General features: G+C 35.2%; 3 protein-coding genes across 3 annotated transcripts; all 3 read right to left on the reverse strand.

The window, feature by feature from the left end:
- Nucleotides 1–1,165: 1,165 nt before the first annotated feature.
- On the reverse strand, nucleotides 1,166–2,431 carry LOC110944681 (ATP-dependent DNA helicase pif1-like). Its single transcript, XM_022186334.2, has one exon. It carries the CDS (start codon nucleotides 2,205–2,207, stop codon nucleotides 1,242–1,244), a length of 966 nt encoding a protein of 321 aa, XP_022042026.2. The 5' UTR covers nucleotides 2,208–2,431; the 3' UTR covers nucleotides 1,166–1,241.
- A 19-nt stretch (nucleotides 2,432–2,450) lies between these two features.
- Nucleotides 2,451–3,611, reverse strand: LOC110944680. The gene is made up of 2 exons (XM_022186333.2): nucleotides 3,053–3,611; nucleotides 2,451–2,899 (listed from the first exon to the last, which is right to left on the reverse strand). The coding sequence occupies exons 1-2, from the start codon at nucleotides 3,609–3,611 to the stop codon at nucleotides 2,451–2,453; spliced, it is 1,008 nt and encodes a 335-aa protein (XP_022042025.2).
- Nucleotides 3,612–8,418: 4,807 nt separating this feature from the next.
- Nucleotides 8,419–13,224, reverse strand: LOC110865350 (AUGMIN subunit 1). Its single transcript, XM_022114589.2, has 6 exons — nucleotides 12,808–13,224; nucleotides 12,334–12,466; nucleotides 12,094–12,228; nucleotides 11,647–11,770; nucleotides 8,804–8,941; nucleotides 8,419–8,695 (listed from the first exon to the last, which is right to left on the reverse strand). The coding sequence occupies exons 1-6, from the start codon at nucleotides 13,079–13,081 to the stop codon at nucleotides 8,585–8,587; spliced, it is 915 nt and encodes a 304-aa protein (XP_021970281.1). The 5' UTR covers nucleotides 13,082–13,224; the 3' UTR covers nucleotides 8,419–8,584.
- Between the last annotated feature and the right edge of the window lie 7,707 nt (nucleotides 13,225–20,931).

Raw genomic sequence — 20,931 nt, forward strand, 5'->3', positions numbered from 1 at the left:
GTTGTCCGATCGGATGGCAATCCGATCGGATGGCAATCCGTCCCAACGACCCGATCGTCCTTGACACTTGATTGTTTTAAAAGTTTTGCAGTTTTGATCGAGATGATGTGATAACGTGCTAAACAACAGGAACCTCGCCAAGACTCAAGTGATCCGATCGGACAGGAATCACCCTAGTCCGATCAGTCAACTGTTCAAGACGGTCGTTTCATGTTTAACCCGAAATCGGTAGTCTCTTTGATAGAAGCCAGATCTTGAGCCAACACATCACTAAGAAGGAGTAGAAGATCAGAAAAAGCTCTGTTTCTATCGGTGTTGTGTGCATTGAGTGTAAAAGAGTTGAAAGAAAGTTAGAAAACCATCTTTCAATCCTTTTAACCATGAATATGTGTAGATCTATGCGAAAACATTGTTTAATCTTGTGGAAATCCTTCAGATCTAAGTTGTTCTTGGTGGAATGAAGTCAAAACTTGAAGTTTATAAGAACTCCATGATGACGTCATCCTAGAACACCTCAAATCCCAGTTAGAGATTTGGATGAAAATGGCAAAAAATGCCAAACGTGAATGGCAATATGGCACAAAAAACTTGTTTTGGACGAAACTGGCAAATAGGCCCAAACGTCAAAGACGATTTTGGCAATTTACTTTTTTTTTCTTCCAATATCTTGTCTTTATCACTTACATTTCAGACTTTTTGTTTTGTTTGTTTCATGCTCTATATCTTGTTAAGCCCCTCCGTAGTGGGGCGGTATATACCGTTGGAATCCGCCATGGCGCCCCATAGCGCCCGGCCACACCACTACGGCCGGTGCTATGGGTTGGTTTTGTGCTCTCCTCGCAAATTGCATAGCGGCGTGACCATTCTTCCCAACTCACACACACATATACATACATACATATGTTTGTATAATTGAAGGGGTTATATAACTCCTTACCATCCTCTTGTGATATAAAGCCCCTCTCTTATGCGTTTCGCCACTTGTCGCATAACGCCCCACAAAGGGGCTTTATGACTACACATGGCCTAACAATTACAATTTCACACCAAAAATAAAGTATTTCCATATTTAGTTTTATATTTATATACTAGTCTAAGTACCCGTGTAATACACGGGTGGACCAACAATAATTAATATTACTCAACATGATTTATGTAAACATGTTAATTAAATAAACGTTGAACTACGAACATCTTTATCAACATTACACGTAATTGAAAAGAAACAAAGAAGACAAAGTTCACAATTTGTTAAACACTTCCTTATAAACAACATTTGATGTTTTATCGGTAGGTTTGCCGTCCTTGTCTAATATAAGCAATTTGACTCCGTCTCTGGATTTTACCCTTGATAAAGCCACATACAACTGACCATGCGTAAAAACAGGTTGTCTCAAGTACAGACCAACCCTTGATAGCGACTGACCTTGACTTTTGTTGATAGTCATCGCAAAACACACAGCTATCGGAAATTGCCTCCTTTGAAACGCAAAAGGAATCTTTTTGTCTGAAGGTATCAAATTAAGTCTCGGTATGTAGGTGCGAGTGCCGATATTTCCTCCAGATATGATTTCTGCTTCTATGACACGGTTGTATAATCTTCTTATCTGTAACCTCGTACCATTGCATAAACCATTTTGTTGGTCAATGTTACCTAATAGCATTACTGGCACACCAACTTTGAGTACTAACCTGTGATTAGGCAAACCTGATTCTTTAAGACCATTCAACACATCTGGTGAGTATAGTTTCAGCTGTGTTGAATTAGGATTCTCAGTCTGACAAAGACTATCGGAGCTTAGATACTCTCTTTCTTCGCCTGGGAATAACGCTAACAACCTGTCATTTATCTCATGCACAACCTCGTTCTTAGGCGCAAGTATAGCCCTCTCGCTAAAGTAGTTATGATTGTTGTAGTTATCTAAAATTGAAGGGTACACGAAATCAATTAAAGATGAAATCGGATCAGATGTGTCGTTAATTAGAAGATCCGGTGGTATTTCAATTGATGCTTCCCCGTCATTAGGACAACCAACATTTCCTTCACCCAAATCCAAAAGCCACTTGGCAAAATTGTTGATATCTTCAATCTCAGATGTAGAGCGTCCAATGGTTAATCTCATGTTTTTTGTTAGCCTTAGCAACTTGCATTTACTCCATAAATATGACGAACAAAGCAAGGCATTCACTCTCTTGTCTTCCACCATTGGGGATAACAAGAAGAATTTGTCGAAAATCACCACCAAAAACAATAACCTTACCTCCAAATGAAATTTCAGAACCTATGGAAGTGTCCATATTGAATATGTCATTCATCGTTCTATCCAAAGCTTCGAATGCGTGTTTATGAACCATTGGGGCTTCATCCCATATAATTAACTTGGTTTCACGTAGTAATCTAGCTGTGTCACTGTCTGGTTTTATATGACAAACTGAATCCTCAGTAAGATTTAAAGGAATATGAAACCGGGAGTGTGCAGTCCTGCCCCAGTCAGTAGCAACGATGCAATTCCACTTGATGCGACATTTAATACAATTTGACCCTTAGATCTAATTGTCGCAGACAATGTCTTCCATAAGAATGTTTTACCGGTTCCACCATATCCATAGACAAAGAATACACCACCTGCGTCACCTTCAACGGCTTTCAGTATTTCTTCAAAAACATACCGTTGTTCATCGTTTAGCATACTCATTTGCCTTTCGTACTCGTTTCCACGATCTAATTGGGTGTAACAACGCTCCTCATATATTAGGCGATTTTGTGAATCAGCTAAAGACGCTTCATCAGGATATGGCATTGTTAAAAACCTTCGTAGAGATGAGTTATTCCGAAGTAAAAATTTTTCTATTTCGCCCAGAGCATAGTTTTTAAGGTGGTCCTCAGGAACTGACAAAGCTGTAAAAAATGTGAAATCAAGTTAATATAATTAATTACAAACATTAGTTAAATTATAAAAACAGAAAAAAAAAGTATTGTATCATAACTAATGACTTTATAGTAACAGTAACATAACCATTTTGTAAGAAAATATAATTAAAAAAAAGTTACCTTCTGATCGATGAAATTTTCTTAATCTGTACATAAAGTCATCTGTCATATATTTCCACGTGCTTTCCCATACCACCTCAGGTCTAGACAAAGTATTTGATAACAACATCATTGCAAACAAAACACTAATATATGAACATGTTGCTGTTTCATTTGCTTCCTTGATTGCTTCAATGTACTCCGTGTCATCGTCCAAAAGATCAAGTGCGTAACACGCATCTCTAAAGGTATCGTGTACATGACCATTAACGGTTCTAATGTCCTCAAACGATTTTGGCCCTTTGACTTTGTTAAGAAGAATCCTTAAAAAATATGCTTCACCAAAAGAAGGGGGTACAGAGTGAATTCTGCCAATCGCTTTTGCCTTTTGTCTAGGTTCCCAACAACGATTTTCAATGTTCGATACATAAAAAATTGGAAACTGAACATAAGTAAGGGTACGGGCCACTGTGTCATTCGGGTCTTTGTTACGTTCCATCCAAGACAAAAACATTGACACTTTCACAGATGGTTTGTTAAGGACGGAATTTATATCTTCGTCAGGACCAAAAAACGACATTTTGTTGTCCTGGAAGATGGAAAGGTAACCTTGTAACAGAAGGATACCTATAGTGTACTTCATTAGAGAATATCCTCCAAGATGCCTCACATGCTGAGATGTACCTACAATCATAATACTCTTTTATCTCATCTTTTGATGGTTCTTCGTTTTGGTTATCCCCTTGCACAACAACAACAGTTGCTCTATCAGGTCCTTTGTTGATGTATTTAAACAAATATTTGATAGACCCAGCTTAATTGCACCACTCAACATTTATGTACGCCTGATACCTTTTCAACAGCTTTTTGTTGTATGGTACAACACTTCTTTTGTCTAGCTCAATGCGGTTCTTTATAACTGTCGCACCATCGTTTCTTCTTCTGTACACTGGGAATCCATTTGAATCTAATGTCGTATGATCTTCAAACTTTTTTGGAAAGCCTTTCGAACATTTTCTATCAACCATACATGGACAGCTTAGGTTAGCAAGACCACATGGACCATGAATCATATAGTCTTTCACAAGTGTGTATAACTCCGGGTCCTCATTTCTGTTTGGAATCTCAGCACATATAAATGCATCAACATGGTCCACTGTAGGAAGTTTATATCCATCCTCCATGAATAAGCATAAGTGTGCATGAGGCAATCCACGTTTTTGAAACTCGGTCGTGTAAACAACTACATAAAAAAGGAAAAAAAATAATATAAGTTTAAAAATGATAGCCAATAGTTTAATTTAAAAAATATATATATAAAATAACCTGCGGCAGCTTTTCCCAATAGATGGCGTTCCTTTAAGTCTTTGCAAATAGCATCCAATTTCAACTTAAATAATCTTGACAGAATATCTGGTCTATCTTCAGGTTTAAGTGTGGTGTCTCTAAGAAACCTTGTTACCTCCGGCCATTTTGGGTTGCATGTGATGGTTATAAAAAAGTCGGGATAACCAAAACACTTGCATAGAGACATGGCATCTAAATAGTTTTGCATCATATATCTAGCACCACCGGTAAATGAAGACGGCAACATCACACTTTTACCAGCTTTAGATATATCTTGTTGACCGTTGTTTTTTAACTTTTGAAGACTATCATATGTATCTGATCTAAGATTCTTTTGCTGATGACGTATATAGTTGAGTCTCTCAGTCTCAATCATCGTGTATGCATCAACCAAGAATTGTTGAAATAGTCTCCTTGAATTAAGAATCAATGAAAATTGATTAATCCTATCTTGAACACGATACGCAAAGAATTCTCTCATAGTACAATTTGGCCGCTTCTTATTGGTAACATCTACGACACCTCTATGAGGGATGTCAACTCTATAACTATCATCCCCATAAGGGAACAAAATCGGGTATTGAAGAGCAAGATAAGAAGGATGCAATTCACTTATTCGTTTTAGATCACCTGTTTGGGTTTCCACAACAATATCTCTACTGTCAATTGCGCTGTCAAGATCTCCAACTATAAGAGCAGCGACCTCGCTAGCCGTTGGTAGGTTATACGTCCTACCATCTTTCTCCCTTCTTCCAATAAGGCGTAACTTTAGAGATACTTGCGGGTTCTCTTGAAAAGAATCTCTGACCATTCTATAACTTTTAACCAGCTGATTGTCTGTGTCTTCAATATCATTTTCTGCTTGATATTCTGGTTCAGGTATAGGTTGTTGTTCAGGCAGTGGAATTCCCATTTCAGCAACTAAAGAACCATCACCGTGTAGACGGAAAACTATGAGATTAAATGTGTAAGTTTCAACTCTATGAAACACAAGAAAATCCCACTTGACCAAAGACAAATCAGTTGAAATCTGTGAGAAGTCGAGAATGTAGTAATGAATATCCCACAACTTTTTAATCCTTACAGTCCTTTCTTGATTAGGACTATAACGAATCGTGACATTATTTTCGAGAAGATCATCATTGAAATTATGTTCCATGAATTTTTTTGGCAACCACTGCAAACAATTATAAAATATGTCAAATATTTTTGTAACATAAACTTGAAAAATATATAAAAAACATAACATAGCCAATAAGATTTTAAAAAACTTACCAAATTTTTCGCTTCAGGAAACATCATTACATGATAAAAATTATCTTTCACATCCAAATCACGGTCAATCTTGAAATGGTAGATATGAATTGTGTTTTCAGGAAGGACCTCAAAAAAAATAAAATCTGTCTCTTCAATTCCAAGATCCGTAAAAACGTTTGACCATCCATCAGTTATAAAGCATCCGTTAGTCGTCACTTTGATCACTTTGATGTAAACATGCCAGAGCTGAGAACCTGTTCTCAACGTGACATGCCCAACATGAAAGCCTAAGTTTCGAACGGCATCATTGTAAAAAGGAGGCAACGGCTGTAATATTTAAGAAAAAATAAGTTATCGGAAAAAACCACAAATACGAATAAATTTAAATAAAAATTTTACCAGAGATGACGGTGAAGCATCATAAATAATCTTCACAAACGCTGGAGCCATGACTGTATAAACAATACAATAAGTATCAGTGATATAATGCATTGAATAAGTAAAAGCAAGTTACATTATAAAAATAAGTATCAGTGATATGAGATAAACAAAGTGACCAAGTAAAAGCAAGTTACATTATAAAAAGCAATTTCAAACATGTTTACATTCATAATTTCAAGCTATTACAATTTCAATCTTTCATGTAAACTTGAGTTCTAGTAAGTGCATATGTAGCAAACAGTAATAATTTCAAGCTATTACAATTTCAAGCTATGATGTAAACTTGAGTTGTAGTAAGTGCATATTTAGCAAACAATAATAAAGAACAAATTTAAAGTTGTAGATGATTCAATCAGCATGATATATGTTTCCCTACTGTTTCAATAAATCATAAGGCAATCTGAAGTATATTTAAAATTAAGTTTACTATATAAATTTCATACTTTATAACCACAAATCCTTGCAGAAAAACAGAATCTAACATATGCAGCTCTAATTTGCAGCTAATCCTTGCATAAAAAAAGAATCAGTTAAACATATTAAAAAAAAAAAGCCCTACCATTTTTTACTCACTAATTTGCAGTTCTTAAATGAATATCAAATAAACCTAAAACGTAAGAGGATCAGAATAACAGTAGACAAAAAATAACCCCTAAAAATTTATACACCATCATAATTAGTCAATATAAGAAAACCCTAATATAAGAGCCATAAAAATTGTTACAGATAAGAAACTTCACAAATGATTCATATGTTTACTAATTATATTCAGTGCAAATCGATAGAAAATCGGCCCTTGAATCAAAAACATACTCACAAAAACCCCTAAATTTTGCTACAGATTAAAGAACAGATAAATATGCATACATATTAAACAATCGTACCTTAAAATAATGCTTCACGATTCGATTGACTGCCAATTCGTTGTGAACAAAAAGATAATGATTGATAAATCAATTAACAACCGAATCGATGTGAAGAAAATTGAAGAATACGTATGGATTTATACATCTAGGGTTCATATTTTGGGTGATGATTGTAAAGAGATATGGAAATCGGATATATGGTAGAGTGATTTGATAACCTTAGAGAGAAAGATGGAAACTTCAATTTTCCTTATCACAATGAAAGAGAAAACCGGGATACATCTAATGCCGCTCATTGCCGCTCAAAACAATTTTTAGAGATACAATCACATGACACGTGGCATTAAGTGTTGTAAGAATAAGACAAATGGCCAAAGTTTGTTTTGTTTTATTATAATGTATAGATTTTTTTGAAACTTCAACTTCATTAACGCACATTCCGACCAACAAAACGCAGGCCGGCCAAAACACAAACGTACAACATATATAACGGAAATTTACACCAATCTTTCCAAACAATACTTTTATGCTTGGACCTACATTTTAACCAAAGAAAACCCAACGCCTTGATATTTCCAAAATGCTTTCGCTATCCCCTCTACCATTCGAAAACATCTTATCATTCCTCGCCTTCCATATACACCAACATGTTGTGATCACCAGCACATGAACTACCTCCTTTTCTTTCATTCCCAATCCGCACACCTTGTAAAACTCCATCAAATCTCTGAACGAAAAAGCATAAATTGGCGGAAGTTTGTCCCACCTACTAAGCTAATTCCAAACTCTTAGCGAAACGCTACACGCCTTGAACATATGATCCACCGTTTCCTGTTCTTCCCCGCAAAGAACACAATCATCCGTTTCCATTGCAACACTCCTTTTAACTAGAGCTTGCCTTGTCGGTATGCGATCGAGCTCTGCCCTCCAAGCGAAAATCCTACATTTAGCCGGAACCCAGTTACATTTCTTTATGACATACACCTGCCCCGAAACCAGACCTTCCAACATTATATTTTTTACAGAAGAAATAGAAAATTTTCCTTCCTCATCCACGGTCCACCTCCACCACGGTCCACCTCCACTTATCCTTTCGATCTGAAAGACTCACACTAGCCATCACCCGAACACACTCCTGCCATTCTTCACGCTCGACGGCAGAAGAAAACGACCTGGACCAGTTCCATTTCCACTCCGTCACCTGCCTCCCCTGATAACACCTGTCAAAAACGCTGCCCATTTTATCCACCTCAAGCGCAAACAACCGAGGCCATCTAAATATAAGCGGCTCCTGTTCAAACCAATGATCGATCCAAAATCTTATACTTTTTCCATCATTTAAAGTCTCTTTGATATAACAATGAATCTTTTTATCTTTCAGTAACAATTTATTTTCCATTCGCATGATATTAGTCCACACCCCCGTTAACATCGAATTAGAGGGCAAAATTGTCAAGATATGTACGGTCAAGATCATGTTATAATTTTTTTTTAACTTTCATGCAGGCAGGTAAATGTACCCTTGTATACCAAGACCCAATCTTGAATACAAATCCTTTTAACAAAATCACCATTGAGTAATAACAGTAATATGATTACAGGCCTCGTTTGCTATACATGAATCAACAACCGGAATACATATTCAATCTTCTGAGGTAGCAAGAGCTGATTGCAATACATCTTCAAGATACTTCTCAGCCGCATTATATTGCCTTTTCTTGTCCTCAATTGCAAGTGCAGCCAAAGCTTTGTCCTGCAACCAAATACACCCAATCATTTTTTTTATTTTTTATCAACTATGCGTAAAGTGAAATGTTGCAATTTTTAGAAACAGGTGAAGTACAAGGTGTGTTAAACTTACAGGTGGCAAGTCTTGATAGCTTCTCAAAGTATCAAGAATAGGCTTTGTTTTCTTCTCTAAATCTTTTCTATGCTCAGCCATTTCCACCAGCATTCCATGACTGATCTCCGGGGTGTAGCCCACACGATTAAGCATTGCCTGTTGAAAAGAACTCTTTATTAGCCTTTTATTGGTATGTGTGTAGATACAGAAATAGATATGTATGTGAAGAAGATAGTCCGTGGAAGTACTGTGTGAAACCACACACTCCGTGGCGAAGCTTGAATTTTTTTATTTTTTTTTTTTTGGGGGGGGGGGGGGGGTCGAAAACGTATATACCCAAAAATTTCTATACGAAAACTACATATATAACACTACTGGCCGAAAAGTTCGGGGGGTCGGGCGCCCCTTCCGGCCCCTTCAAAGCATCGCCCCTGCACACACTCGTTGCTTAACTCATCTGGATAAATAAAATGTGTCATGGTTAATTTAATTGAACTCATGTGGTAAGGAAAGAGATGATCAAATGCTCTTAAAATCCAATTGATATATGGCAGCTGATGTGGTTTAAATGTGGTAATAACCAGTGGTGTAAGACTTCAAGAATATCACAAAACCAGATGGATATCAAATTTGATGTTTCTACTAATAAGTGAAAGTCAAAGCAGAGACATTTGATGAAAAAAGTCTCAGGTCAAAGATGGTGAGTATAGTAATAAACATTCAGAATTCAGTCATTTAGGCCAGGTCACTGATCCTAGAAACCATAAAGAAGACAGATGGAATACTTATATGGAGTTGAAATTATGGTTTGATAGTCATAAAGTCAAAGCAGAATTGCTAGTCAACATTGACCAGGATGACAACCGGAATATGATGCAAATGGCAGATTGTTTTTCAAAAACATATTCTATTCTATATATACTTGAGCTTTTTTTTCTTGTATTGAGTTAGTTATATGATTCTTGTATTGAGTTAGTTGTATGAATACATGTAATAATCAGAATGGATTGTATACTTTCAGTTGGGCCATTAATAAGCCCAATTTGAAGTGGGAATATGAGTTGGATAGAACTTGGGCTGGGTGCAAAAACGCATCCTGTTTAGGGACCAAGTTAGAGGTAGTGTTTGGGAGTTAGATTTTCTTTAGGGATATGTCTCAGGAAATTCTAAACTCTTTTGTCTGAGGTAATTTTCCGTTACATTTACAAAATTTTACCGGGTTACCATCTCCTTTACTCAAAAAAAAACCATCCACACTTGAACAAGGTAATGTATCTTACATCTTTAACAAGAAATGGTTATATATGCTACATTGTTGTTTTACCAGGTTACCGTCCCCTTTACCCAAATAAAACCACACACACTCGAACAATGTAATGTATCTCACAGCTCTAACAAGTAGAAAAGGTTATCACGATGCTACATTGTTGTTTATTGAAAAATTTGGTAAGGTTGATAATTTGATATCATGGTAGTTTTACTTAGAGGAGTAGTTCTTTAAATTTAACAAGTTATATCTGCATAAAAGAAATTATAATTGTTAATGTCTGTTTTGTTCTGCATCAACAATACTTGTTTTCTTTTAAAGCAAATAAAAAAATTGTTTCTGTCGCAAATCTAACATAATTTCAGATTATTACATCACTAGGTGCTTTTATTCTATCAAATAACATATATCTCCATGAACATGCAATCACGCATGGTAGGATCAATATGACAGCTTGATTTAAAAAGCAAGCAGGCGTGAGGCGATAGGTGGAAAAACACCTCAGTGCCTTGATGAAGAAGGCTGATAGCCTGATGCGTAAAGAGATGAGAGAGATGTAGCTTTTGGTTGTACACGAAGCTTATTTGGTTGTACAGAGAGCAACGTCTCACGTACATGAAGCCCTCGCCTCGCACTCGGCTTTTGGGACCTAAATGCCTCAGAGCGTCTAACGCTTTTTGAAACCAAGATGACAGGGCATACAAACTAAAACCTAACTACTGTAAGGTTTGTTGGTATATTAGTGGATGAAGAAACTGTTGACTATAAGGTTTGTTGGTATGTTAGTGGCATACAGACTAAAACTTAACTACCTGTCAATAACATTATTAAGTGATTCCACATGAACACACTAAACTGTAAGTTTGGGTTGAACAAATTACGGTTCTGAACCGCCAAAACCAGGGAACCGAACCGGTACTGCCAGATCTGAACCGAATTGTTGTATTTCGGTCCGCTTCCGGTTCTTAAATTTAGGAGAAAACGGTTCCCGGTTCGGTTCTGGTTACAACCAATGGGTCCGTTTAAAGAACCGCTAGAACCGGTTTGGGTTTAAACTTTAAATAATATATTCAAAAACCCTATTAATTTATTTAAACTTTAAGTATTATATTAAAAAAATGTTTCTAGGATTAAAGAATATAAAAATAGTTTTTACATGTTTGAATAAAGTTATTGTGATGGTTAACTAAAAGTTTTTTTAGTTAACTTTTGTTTTTTACATTGTATACTTTCGTTTCATGGTTTGAAACATTTTATTGTTTCTACTTTTACTTTGATTGGTTTGAACTTTGGATGTTCCAACTCTTAGTTATATGTTTTACACGGTTTGATTGTTTTAATTGTTTGTATTTTGTTGTTAGTTTTAGGATTTAATTGACAACCGGTTCCGGCGAGAACCGTTTAACCCGGTTCCAAACCGGAATCGGTTCCGGTTCTTACATTTAGCATCAATGGTTCTGGTTCGGTTCAGTCCGGTTCTGAACCGTTGCACAGCACTCATGTACATGCCACATACATGCACTTGTTACTAATAAAAATAGCTGTCAATTCTTAAAAAATGTTTCATGCAAAAACAGAATAATTGAAAATATACCTTGTAGTTGGAATATTGTTGAAGGTATTGTCTCTCTTTTGAAACCAAAATTGACAGGTTTGTTTTCCAGCCTTCCATTTGAGTCTCACAAGGAGCTACATCATCTTCAAGTTGTGCAAGTGTTCTACCAAAATAGAAAGTTAATTTAGAATTAGGTTTCTAAAATGGTTTTCTTTTTGTCTACACATGTATAGTTCGATCAAGAGACAGCCAGACAGGTAACATTTTGTAGATATTTCATACCTGAACAACTAGGTGGCGTTTCGATGTGTCTAGACTCTAAAGTGACTTTGGGAACGTGACTAGAAGTCGCGACCAGTTTTGAGTGTTTGGCAAAAAAAAAAAAAGTTTCTAAATCCTTTATTACAAGAAGTTGGTGTAATCATTTTAAAAGCACATTCAAAACACTTAATTTTAGGGACGCGATAGTCAAACAAGCGGGTTTACCTTTTCAAATAAGTCAATCTTGCTATAGCCTTACGAGTGTAATCAAGAAGAATTTTGGACTCCTTCTGCACTTTAGCCCTCTTATCCTCTACTCCAGTCTTTCTTAGTGAAACATCCCCCATAGCCACAAGGAAACTACATGAATGATCAATCTCTCCAATTATCCGTCCAATAATCAAGCATTAATTATGGTAAGCATAAAATGTATAAATGATAAAATAATGGGCAGATATTACCCACCTGCTCAGCTCGGTGTCCCTTATGTTGAGCAAATTTGCCACATTGGCGAGAACTTGCGATGATGCCACCACGTTTGCTGGCAATCCTTCTTGTGCTAGCCCCGTATTCTCTAATATCTCTCTGATCCTCGCAGCTGTAATACCATACCACCAGTGTTTTAATCTTGTAACATTTTGTATATCAACTGTAACCATTACTTTTTCTTTCTGAAGTGCAAACATACCAAATTAATTAAGCAAAATCGATACCGGCGTTCTCATAGTCGTAACCTTTTTCTCAATTAAATACTTCAACAAAAACAGTTACCAAACATCCCTATACTATCATCATATCTATATGCATTTCATCAAATTTATCAGACTTAAATCAATGCACATGTAATCATCATCCTCCATCCTAATAATTTAGGGCAAAAATTTTCAGAAACCATTGCAGAACCATAACACAAAAACATAAACAAAACAGATTAACAACCTTGGGATCGATACTCGGAGGCTTTAAGTCGAAAATCATTGGCGATTATGGAGGCAGCTTGTGTTCTGGCTTGAGAAATTGTGGCGAGATTATGCAAATGTGAGATGCTACGAGAGGTGTATTCGAAATCAGGAACATGATCTTTACCGGCCGCATCGAATTGAGAAGCTAGCCATGATTTTACTTCACCGATTCTGTTGGTATCGAAAGATCCACTAGTGGTTTTTGACAGTTCGGTTGCAGGTTGTTGTGGATAATCGGGTGTGTCGCTCATTGTGTAGGGGATAATCTCCAGTTAGGGTTAGGATTTGGGGGTGATTTTATTTGAAAATTTTTCAGATTTGTGAAATGCAAACTGGGCCGGCAAAAAGGTAAGGAGTTTAAAATTGGTAAGAGGTTCCTTCACCCATCTATGTTGGGTCGTTGGGACAACTTTCATCAAAATAAAAATATTACTACTACTACCTCCGTCCCATTTTAAATGTCCAAATTTCTATTTTTGGTTGTCCCAATTTAATTGTCATTTCCAAAAATGTAAATATAATTTCCAGTTTTGCCCTTACCATTACAAACTTCCATTTTTTGTTGTCCCAATTTAATTGTCATTTCTAAGTACATTATTGTCATTTTACAACTCAAAAAATAAAATACTCATATATTTCTTAAATTGTGTGAATGTGGGTCCCATGACATCTAAAATGGGACGAAGGGAGTATTATTTAACCCTTAAATTTTATCACATTAAGTTGTGGGGAAGAAAAGAAAATAAATTGTTTGACCATTTGAAAACTTTGTTTATTACATATGAAGATGAAGATGGGTCACCTCTTCCTAAATACACCGTGTGTACGTTAAAGGGGTGTTAATTGTGTCAGGTTGATGGTTTGGCGGGCTGTGGATTGGTGGGTTGAAATGTTATCCTGAACCCGACCCATATTGTTATTCGGGTCAAAGATTTCAACCCTAGCCCTCACACAAATAAATTTGGGTCAACCCGATCCGTTTAACCCATATTTTTAAATGAGTCATACAAGTTGACGATTTATAAGCGAGTTGTTCAGTTTTAAACGGGTTATTGATAACATGTTAAATTATTGAGTATGAGTGTGATAAGTAATAATATAATGTGTCCAAACTAACATTATTATAACTAACCATATAAAATATATACCGAAAATATAAAAATATAAAAGTTTTTTTTTATTATTATGACTAACCATATAAAATATAACGGTTGAAAATGGATCAATCCTCTTTATTGTGCCTTTTTATTAGTACCTCATATTTATAGTGTAGAAACATAGAAGTACGTTGAGAATGTGTTGGATCTATATGTTTAAAACATGATAATAGAGTAAATTGTCAAAATCGTCCCTGAGGTTTGAGCATATTTGTCATTTTCATCTAAAACAACATTTTTGTACTATATAGTCCTTCACTTTTGACTTTTTTTGCCAAAATCGTCCATGTGATTTGGGATTTTTTGTCATTTTATCTAAATGTTTGATAGAAAAAATAAAGCAAATTAAACGTTTGGATGAAAATGGAAAAATATCTCAAAAGTGAAGGACTATATTGTATAAAAAAGTTGTTTTGAATGAAAATGACAAACATGCCCAAACCTCATAACGTTTTTGACAATTTACTCTAAATGCTCTACACTAAGCAACTATATCAATTGCGTGTTTAAATACGATTTAGACATTAAACACGATAAAAAATAAATGTATAATCATTTACTTAATTGATGAATACTCAAAAATTTAAGGGTTATTGGATTTTAATAATCCGAAGTTTCACCCGTTGGCCACTAATAATCCTAAATTCAAAAATTCCCTGTAACAATCCCAACTTGTAAGATTTTGGCCACCAATGATCCTTTGCTAACTGGTTATAACCCAGTTAGTCTTTTGCTGACGTGGCTGATGAAGTGGACACAACTTTGTTATTTGTTGACTTGGCTGCTTATGTGGCACCATCACCCCTTCCACTTCCTCCTCCTCCACTGCCACCACCATCTCCTCCAGCCACCACCATCACCTCCGACCACCTCCACCCACCACTATCACCACCTCCACTTCCTCCACCACCACTGCCATTTCCACCAACACCGTCGTCATCTCCACCCACCACCACTGCTATTTCCGCCACCACCTACCATCGCCATCTCAGAGTCATCCTCACCTTCGTCACCTGACCGACAATCACCCCCGTATCGGCGGTTCTCAAACTTGACCAAACCATCACCGATGAAGGATCCAGAACCGTGGGAATAGGGTTAATTCCATTGTTGTTGTTGTAGAGGTTCTGATTTCATTGGAGATTGAATGATTGTGGTAATGGATGGTAGGTGGTGGTCGGAGGGGATTGAAGATGGTGGTTGTGCGGTGGCAGCTAGGTGATTGGAGAGGGTTGAAGATGGTGGTTGTGCGGTGGGAGTTGGGAGGTTATGGTGGTAGTGAGGTAGTGGAGTGGTGGTGGTGAAGATAGTGAGTGTATGTATATATATAATTAAAAAATATATATATATTTTTTTCATATCAATATCCACATCATCATCCACATAATGAACCAACTTATTTTTTTTACACATGAGCGTCCACGTCAGCATCCACGTCATCAAAAACTAACCCAGTTAGCAAAGGATCATTGGGGGCCAAAATCTTACAAGTTAGGATTGTTACAAGGAATTTTTGAAGTTAGGATTATTTGTGACCAACGGGTGAAACTTCGAATTATTAAAATCCAATAACCCAAAATTTAAATACATTGTTAATATCCTATAGTTAGATAATCATAATCCGTACTAGATGATGATTATGAATGTAAATTTATGGTCATGATTATTTGCAAATATATTTCTTACATGATTTCTTTGGTAGTCTCTAGTGACTTAATTATATGATCACATTTATATATCCTACAAAAACCATGAGGGAGTAATGCCAGCAACTTCCCCCTCATTAGTTGAAACTTTTAAACCTTCAACTTCGTTAACATACGGGTTTAGTTCTTCTATTTAAAAAAAAAAATACTTTTTATTAGTTAACTTTGTTTATATACGTGTTTAGTCCATCTGCTACAACTTTGATAGTGTGCATGTTTAGTCCCTCTACTTATTCTTTTAAGTAATTGATTGTCATTTTTCGTATTTTACTTTTAAACCTTCGACTTCCCTAATATACATGTTTAGCCCCTCTATTTTTAGAAAAAAAAGTTTCTTTTTATTGGTTAATTTTGTTTATATGCGTGTCCAGTCCATCTGCTTTAACTTTTGGTAGTGTACATGTTTAGTCCCTCTACTTTTATTCCTTTTAGTGTTTCCTCTTTTAGTATTTTCCCTTTGCTACCATAACGAATCAACTCGGCGGAATAGTGACCGTTAGCAATTGGTGGACAACCGCTACTACTCTTGAACTTTAATAAATTTACTTTATAATTCATAAACTTTATTAAAACAAAAATTCTTTGACACACATATTTTTATTTATATCTAATTTTTATTGAGATCGTGTTGTGTTATGAGTAGTATATACAAGTAATCGAAACACATGAGTACATGTTATTAAACTGAGAAATAGGGCATAAATTGGTATAATACAAAAGGGGTAGCCTGGCACTCCCCCATTGGCTCAGATAAATTACGCTTTTATCCTCAGTTTAAAATTACGAATTCGCCCCTGTTCGATTTTGCCTCCGGTTCAAAATTACAACATTGCCATCACTTTAGCTTTTGATAAATTACGATTTTACCCCCGATTAAAAATTACAATTTTGCTCACGGTTCAAATTTACAGTCTTGTCATCGTTTTAGTTTTTTTAGCAAAATTGTGGAAAAAGTGTTTTGTTTTCATTGGTTGTTGAGAAATATTCGTTTTAGCGCCTCGTAACGCGGGCAGGGACAATCAACTAGTTGGAAACTAATGGTACAAAAAGTCGAGAGACATCTAGAAAAGCTATGTATACTATATTCAATTATTGGCCTCTTCAAGTATGTGAATCGGTTGCATCAAGTTGATTGGAAGAAGCCATGCTTTTTTAATATAGTACACATTACTTTGCAATTAAAAGTCCTAGTTCTTGGATAAGATTTTAGAAAATCTAATTGTTTAGTATTTCTTTTTGGTCTCTCAATCTTCAGAGGGTACTAAGTTTTCCGTACAGACACCGTTCAAAGAAAATGAGGGTAAAAAGACAGAATTAAGTGGATGCAGAAATTGACAAGTGAGCTCACAAGTCACAAGTGAGTGTGCAAGACCACACTAATTTTGGCATTTTATATTTGGTTTTCTGCTGGTTTTAAGGAGATTCGGCGAGTTGTTGTTCGAACTAAATGATGGCAGAAAGGGGACCAAAATTGAACACCATTGAATGTTAAGAACAACCATTCAAGTCTAGACATCTTGGTTTGGATACCTAAACCCTCTATGATTGTTTTAGTTTCTTGTTATCTTGAAGATGGATCATTAGTCCATCCGTAGTCGGGCTTGATATGTTGATTATATCATAAGATCATGGGTAAAACATAAACCCTAATGATGTAGATTCAATCATAAACGATAAAATAAGAGGTGTGTACTTGATTAGCAGTCACCACACCAGAGAGGGAAGTAGACGTCATGTTCGTCAGATTGGTCTGGTTCCCCTTTAGGATGTATCTTCTTGATGGTAGTACCGAGTTCTTTAGGGTTGAAGAACTCGTAGTAATGGAGAGAGAGGAGGGCGATTTTAGTGTGATGTTATGAGGGTCTAACCCTAATCCCTCTCTAGTAATCTCCTTATATACACCCAAGGGGAAACCCAATTAGTTAATTAGGGTAATCTGGCCCATCAACAATTACCAACTAATTTATTATAGGTTTAATATATTTTGATCCAAATAATATAAATGATTATAATGGCTACACAATTAAATATAAATATAATAATTATATTTAATCTTACATTCTCCCACTTAGCCGAGTAATCATTTATCATGAGTATTAGATTAGTCTGATCAGAAGTTAATACTCATTTTAGCCTTAAACAAGTACTATAGCAGAGAAATACAGCCGTTGAATCATTATGCGACTCAGGACCCCCATTAGTCATACTATAGCCTTAATTTAAAACCTAACAGTTATGATCAAAATACAAACAAGCCCTTTAGCGTTTGATTTGTATTTATAGTTGTCTATATGTCATTACACCGGCAGAACATATGTAAGAGACATACAAAATCAAACTGATGAGGAATATTAAAAGTTAATCATTCATAGTACGATATGCAGTTGTACATAGTCATCAATAAACCCGTGATTATTATAAGCGCTTACATAATAGTTATGGGTGATAGACTTTTAGTTATAGGATCCTTAAGCATATCATGAATGCATTCGATACAAAGATTTAGTTTCCTCAATTCGTTCATAAACGAATAATTAATTGCGTATCGAAATTTAATGCAGCACCTCTCGAACTGTTACTGTTCAAGGAGACATGGTAGCTGACTTTATCACAATAAGTCTTCAATATATTAATTATATGGAGTTAATAAACTTTTGAGTCCACTGATAAATTTTCAACAACATTTAGTGACTATTGCTTTGTGATCAACAATATATTATATCGTCATATCTTAGGTTGTTATTATCAGTTTATTATGACTCCTCCATAAGATAGGTTTGTCTGCTGACATAAAGATATACCCGAAATTACATTTTGTCATCTTTTAATATCACAAAGTTAGAGTAATAAACCGGTTTTAATTCTCACTTCTTCTTTAAATTATAGTCTCTCGTTTCTTTTAAAGATATTGTAATACTCAATTAAATGCTTCACATTAATCTAGACATATCTAGTGTGTTGCAATATGAGTAATATCTAAACGAGTATAGACTTGAACTTACATAAGACTTCCAATTAATGAAGCGTAAGGAAATAATCTCATTTATCCTATTATCCTCTAAAGGAGAGCAGTACTGTTTGTTACATATGTAAGGACCAATTTAATGTTAAACTTATGGAACGGAAGTAATGTCCCATTTGGTCTATCTCAACATGTTATGATATCTATTATGTAAGAGATATCTCTGAGATCTATTATATCAAAGTTTGTGTTAACAATGCTTTGACTTATGTAACATATACCTGTCAAAAGAATATCATCTATATAGACAAGTTTAATTTAGTTGCTCCCACTCATTTTGAGGTAGGTTCATTAATCCACTTGATTCTTGATGAAAATAATTACGTTAAGATTTCATCACATTATGATGTTTGCATTAAACCATACATGGATTTTATTGGCTTACAAATAAAGTGTTCTTTAACCTTCAGTTTGGAACTTTAGGTTGTTATCTAATGAACATGTAAATGTGTCAACCATTTGTTAGGAAAAATTGTTTTAATGTTCATCTAATATAGCTTTAAACTATTATAAGCTACTAGAACAGTGATGATCCTCAAAGAAATCTTTTGTTAGATATGTAATAAAGATTCTTTAATAATATATCTCTTCCTGGGTATAACCTTTGACAATCAATCATGCTTCTTTGTGTCTTAACGTTTATATCAGGATTTGGTTTAGTTATGAACACTCTTAGGTTATTCAATCAAATCCCAAACGTTATGCGAACACATAAAATCAGTTTTACTAGAAAACAGTTTTATTCCATTCAGAAGATTGATTGACACTAATGGCTTAATTAGAAGAGATAGGATCGGTAAACTTTTCCAAAATCCATTTCAACTCCAAATTATGGAGGTTATGTGATCATCAAAGTTAGTAGGTTTTTAAACCTAGATGACCTCCTGAGTTGATTATTGGGTTTGCTAGAAGTTTCAGTTTTATGAATTAGCTCTTGATTAGGTTTCTATCATTTTCAGGATTCTAAGTTTGTAAGAGTTGGTGCAGTATGGTGTACAAGAGGTGTAATCGGAGTTAAATTTGGAGTGAAATTTAATGACACTCTTCCCCCCGCCTCTTGTATTCCTTGCAAGTCGTTATAAGGACTTTGACTGCTCCCACTGACCTTAGAAAACTTTAGGAACTCAGCATGCTTAGGGTCAATACTTAACGACTAACAAATTCTAATAGAGAAAACAAATTAATGACATTAGTCGTTGTAGTTTCTCTTGTTGAGGATTATGTTAGTTTAGGTAAGAAATCTAAGTGCTCCCACAATTGAGCAACAATGAAACTTTTGTAAGAGTAGCATTAGATTTAAGGAGATAAGGTTTGATTGAACAGTGTCGTGATGGAGCGATGTCTTGTACAAGAGGTGGAAATTTAAAATTTTCAATCCCCCATCTCTTGCAACTATTGCAAGTTATTATTAAGACACTTAATGCTCCCACTGATCTTTAATATCTCTAGAATGCTACAAGAGAAGTTTCAATGAGCTACGTGACGTGGGAACCTATCACATATACGTTAGACTTTATTTGATTTCTTTAATGTCCAGATATCATAAGAAACTTTAAGGACATATTTAATAGAAATCTGATTAACTACATATATGAATAGAGTTCTTCTAAGACCGTAGGCCATATGCGACAAAATTTAGATACAAGTTGATAGTCTTTCAAATGATAAATGAATTATGTCTGAATGTTCCATTTGGAATAAGTTCCACGAATGTCAATGAATGACTTATGATGGACCCATACTTATTCCTTAAGCCAAGTAATATTTAGGGCTGTAACGTCATGATTTAGAATCACTGAAAATGAGATTAGATGAAAAAATCATCCTTATTAACCATGTTATGATTTCTCATGAATTTTGGTTCTAATGGATGAAATTTATAAGTCTCATTTTCCTTTTGTCAAATTCTCATTTGCATGATGACAAAAGTTGTGAAAAAGTAAGGTATCATCTAGTTTCATCACAGTAATGTTTCTATCCAGATATTTAGAACAAATAAGATGAGAATTTAAGATAAGTGTGACTTTATGTTGACTATGCAAACCTCACAATCTTCATAACATTGCTTAATTATGATACTATATTCTGATTAATCAGAATATATAAGGTATCGAAAAGCGTTGTCAGAAGACTGCTCATTATGGTTCTTATAGTCTTAACATTTAATTTTGTCACTAACTCTCATGTTAGTTATTTGTCGAGTTCTGGTAAAGAAA

This window comes from Helianthus annuus, chromosome 6 (assembly GCF_002127325.2).
Source record: "Helianthus annuus cultivar XRQ/B chromosome 6, HanXRQr2.0-SUNRISE, whole genome shotgun sequence".
Classification (NCBI taxonomy): Eukaryota; Viridiplantae; Streptophyta; class Magnoliopsida; order Asterales; family Asteraceae; genus Helianthus; species Helianthus annuus.

Bases quoted from the DNA above. Each gene is read 5' to 3' on its own strand.
- LOC110944681 (XM_022186334.2), bottom strand. From the start codon at position 2,207: ATGGTGGAAGACAAGAGAGTGAATGCCTTGCTTTGTTCGTCATATTTA.
- LOC110944680 (XM_022186333.2), bottom strand. From the start codon at position 3,611: ATGTCGTTTTTTGGTCCTGACGAAGATATAAATTCCGTCCTTAACAAA. The intron at 2,900-3,052 runs GTAACTTTTTTT...CATTTTTTACAG, and splicing joins AAAATTTCATCGATCAGAAG to CTTTGTCAGTTCCTGAGGAC.
- LOC110865350 (XM_022114589.2), bottom strand. From the start codon at position 13,081: ATGAGCGACACACCCGATTATCCACAACAACCTGCAACCGAACTGTCA. The intron at 12,467-12,807 runs GTTGTTAATCTG...ATGGTATTACAG, and splicing joins CTCCGAGTATCGATCCCAAG to CTGCGAGGATCAGAGAGATA. The intron at 12,229-12,333 runs GTGGGTAATATC...TCATTCATGTAG, and splicing joins AGGGACACCGAGCTGAGCAG to TTTCCTTGTGGCTATGGGGG.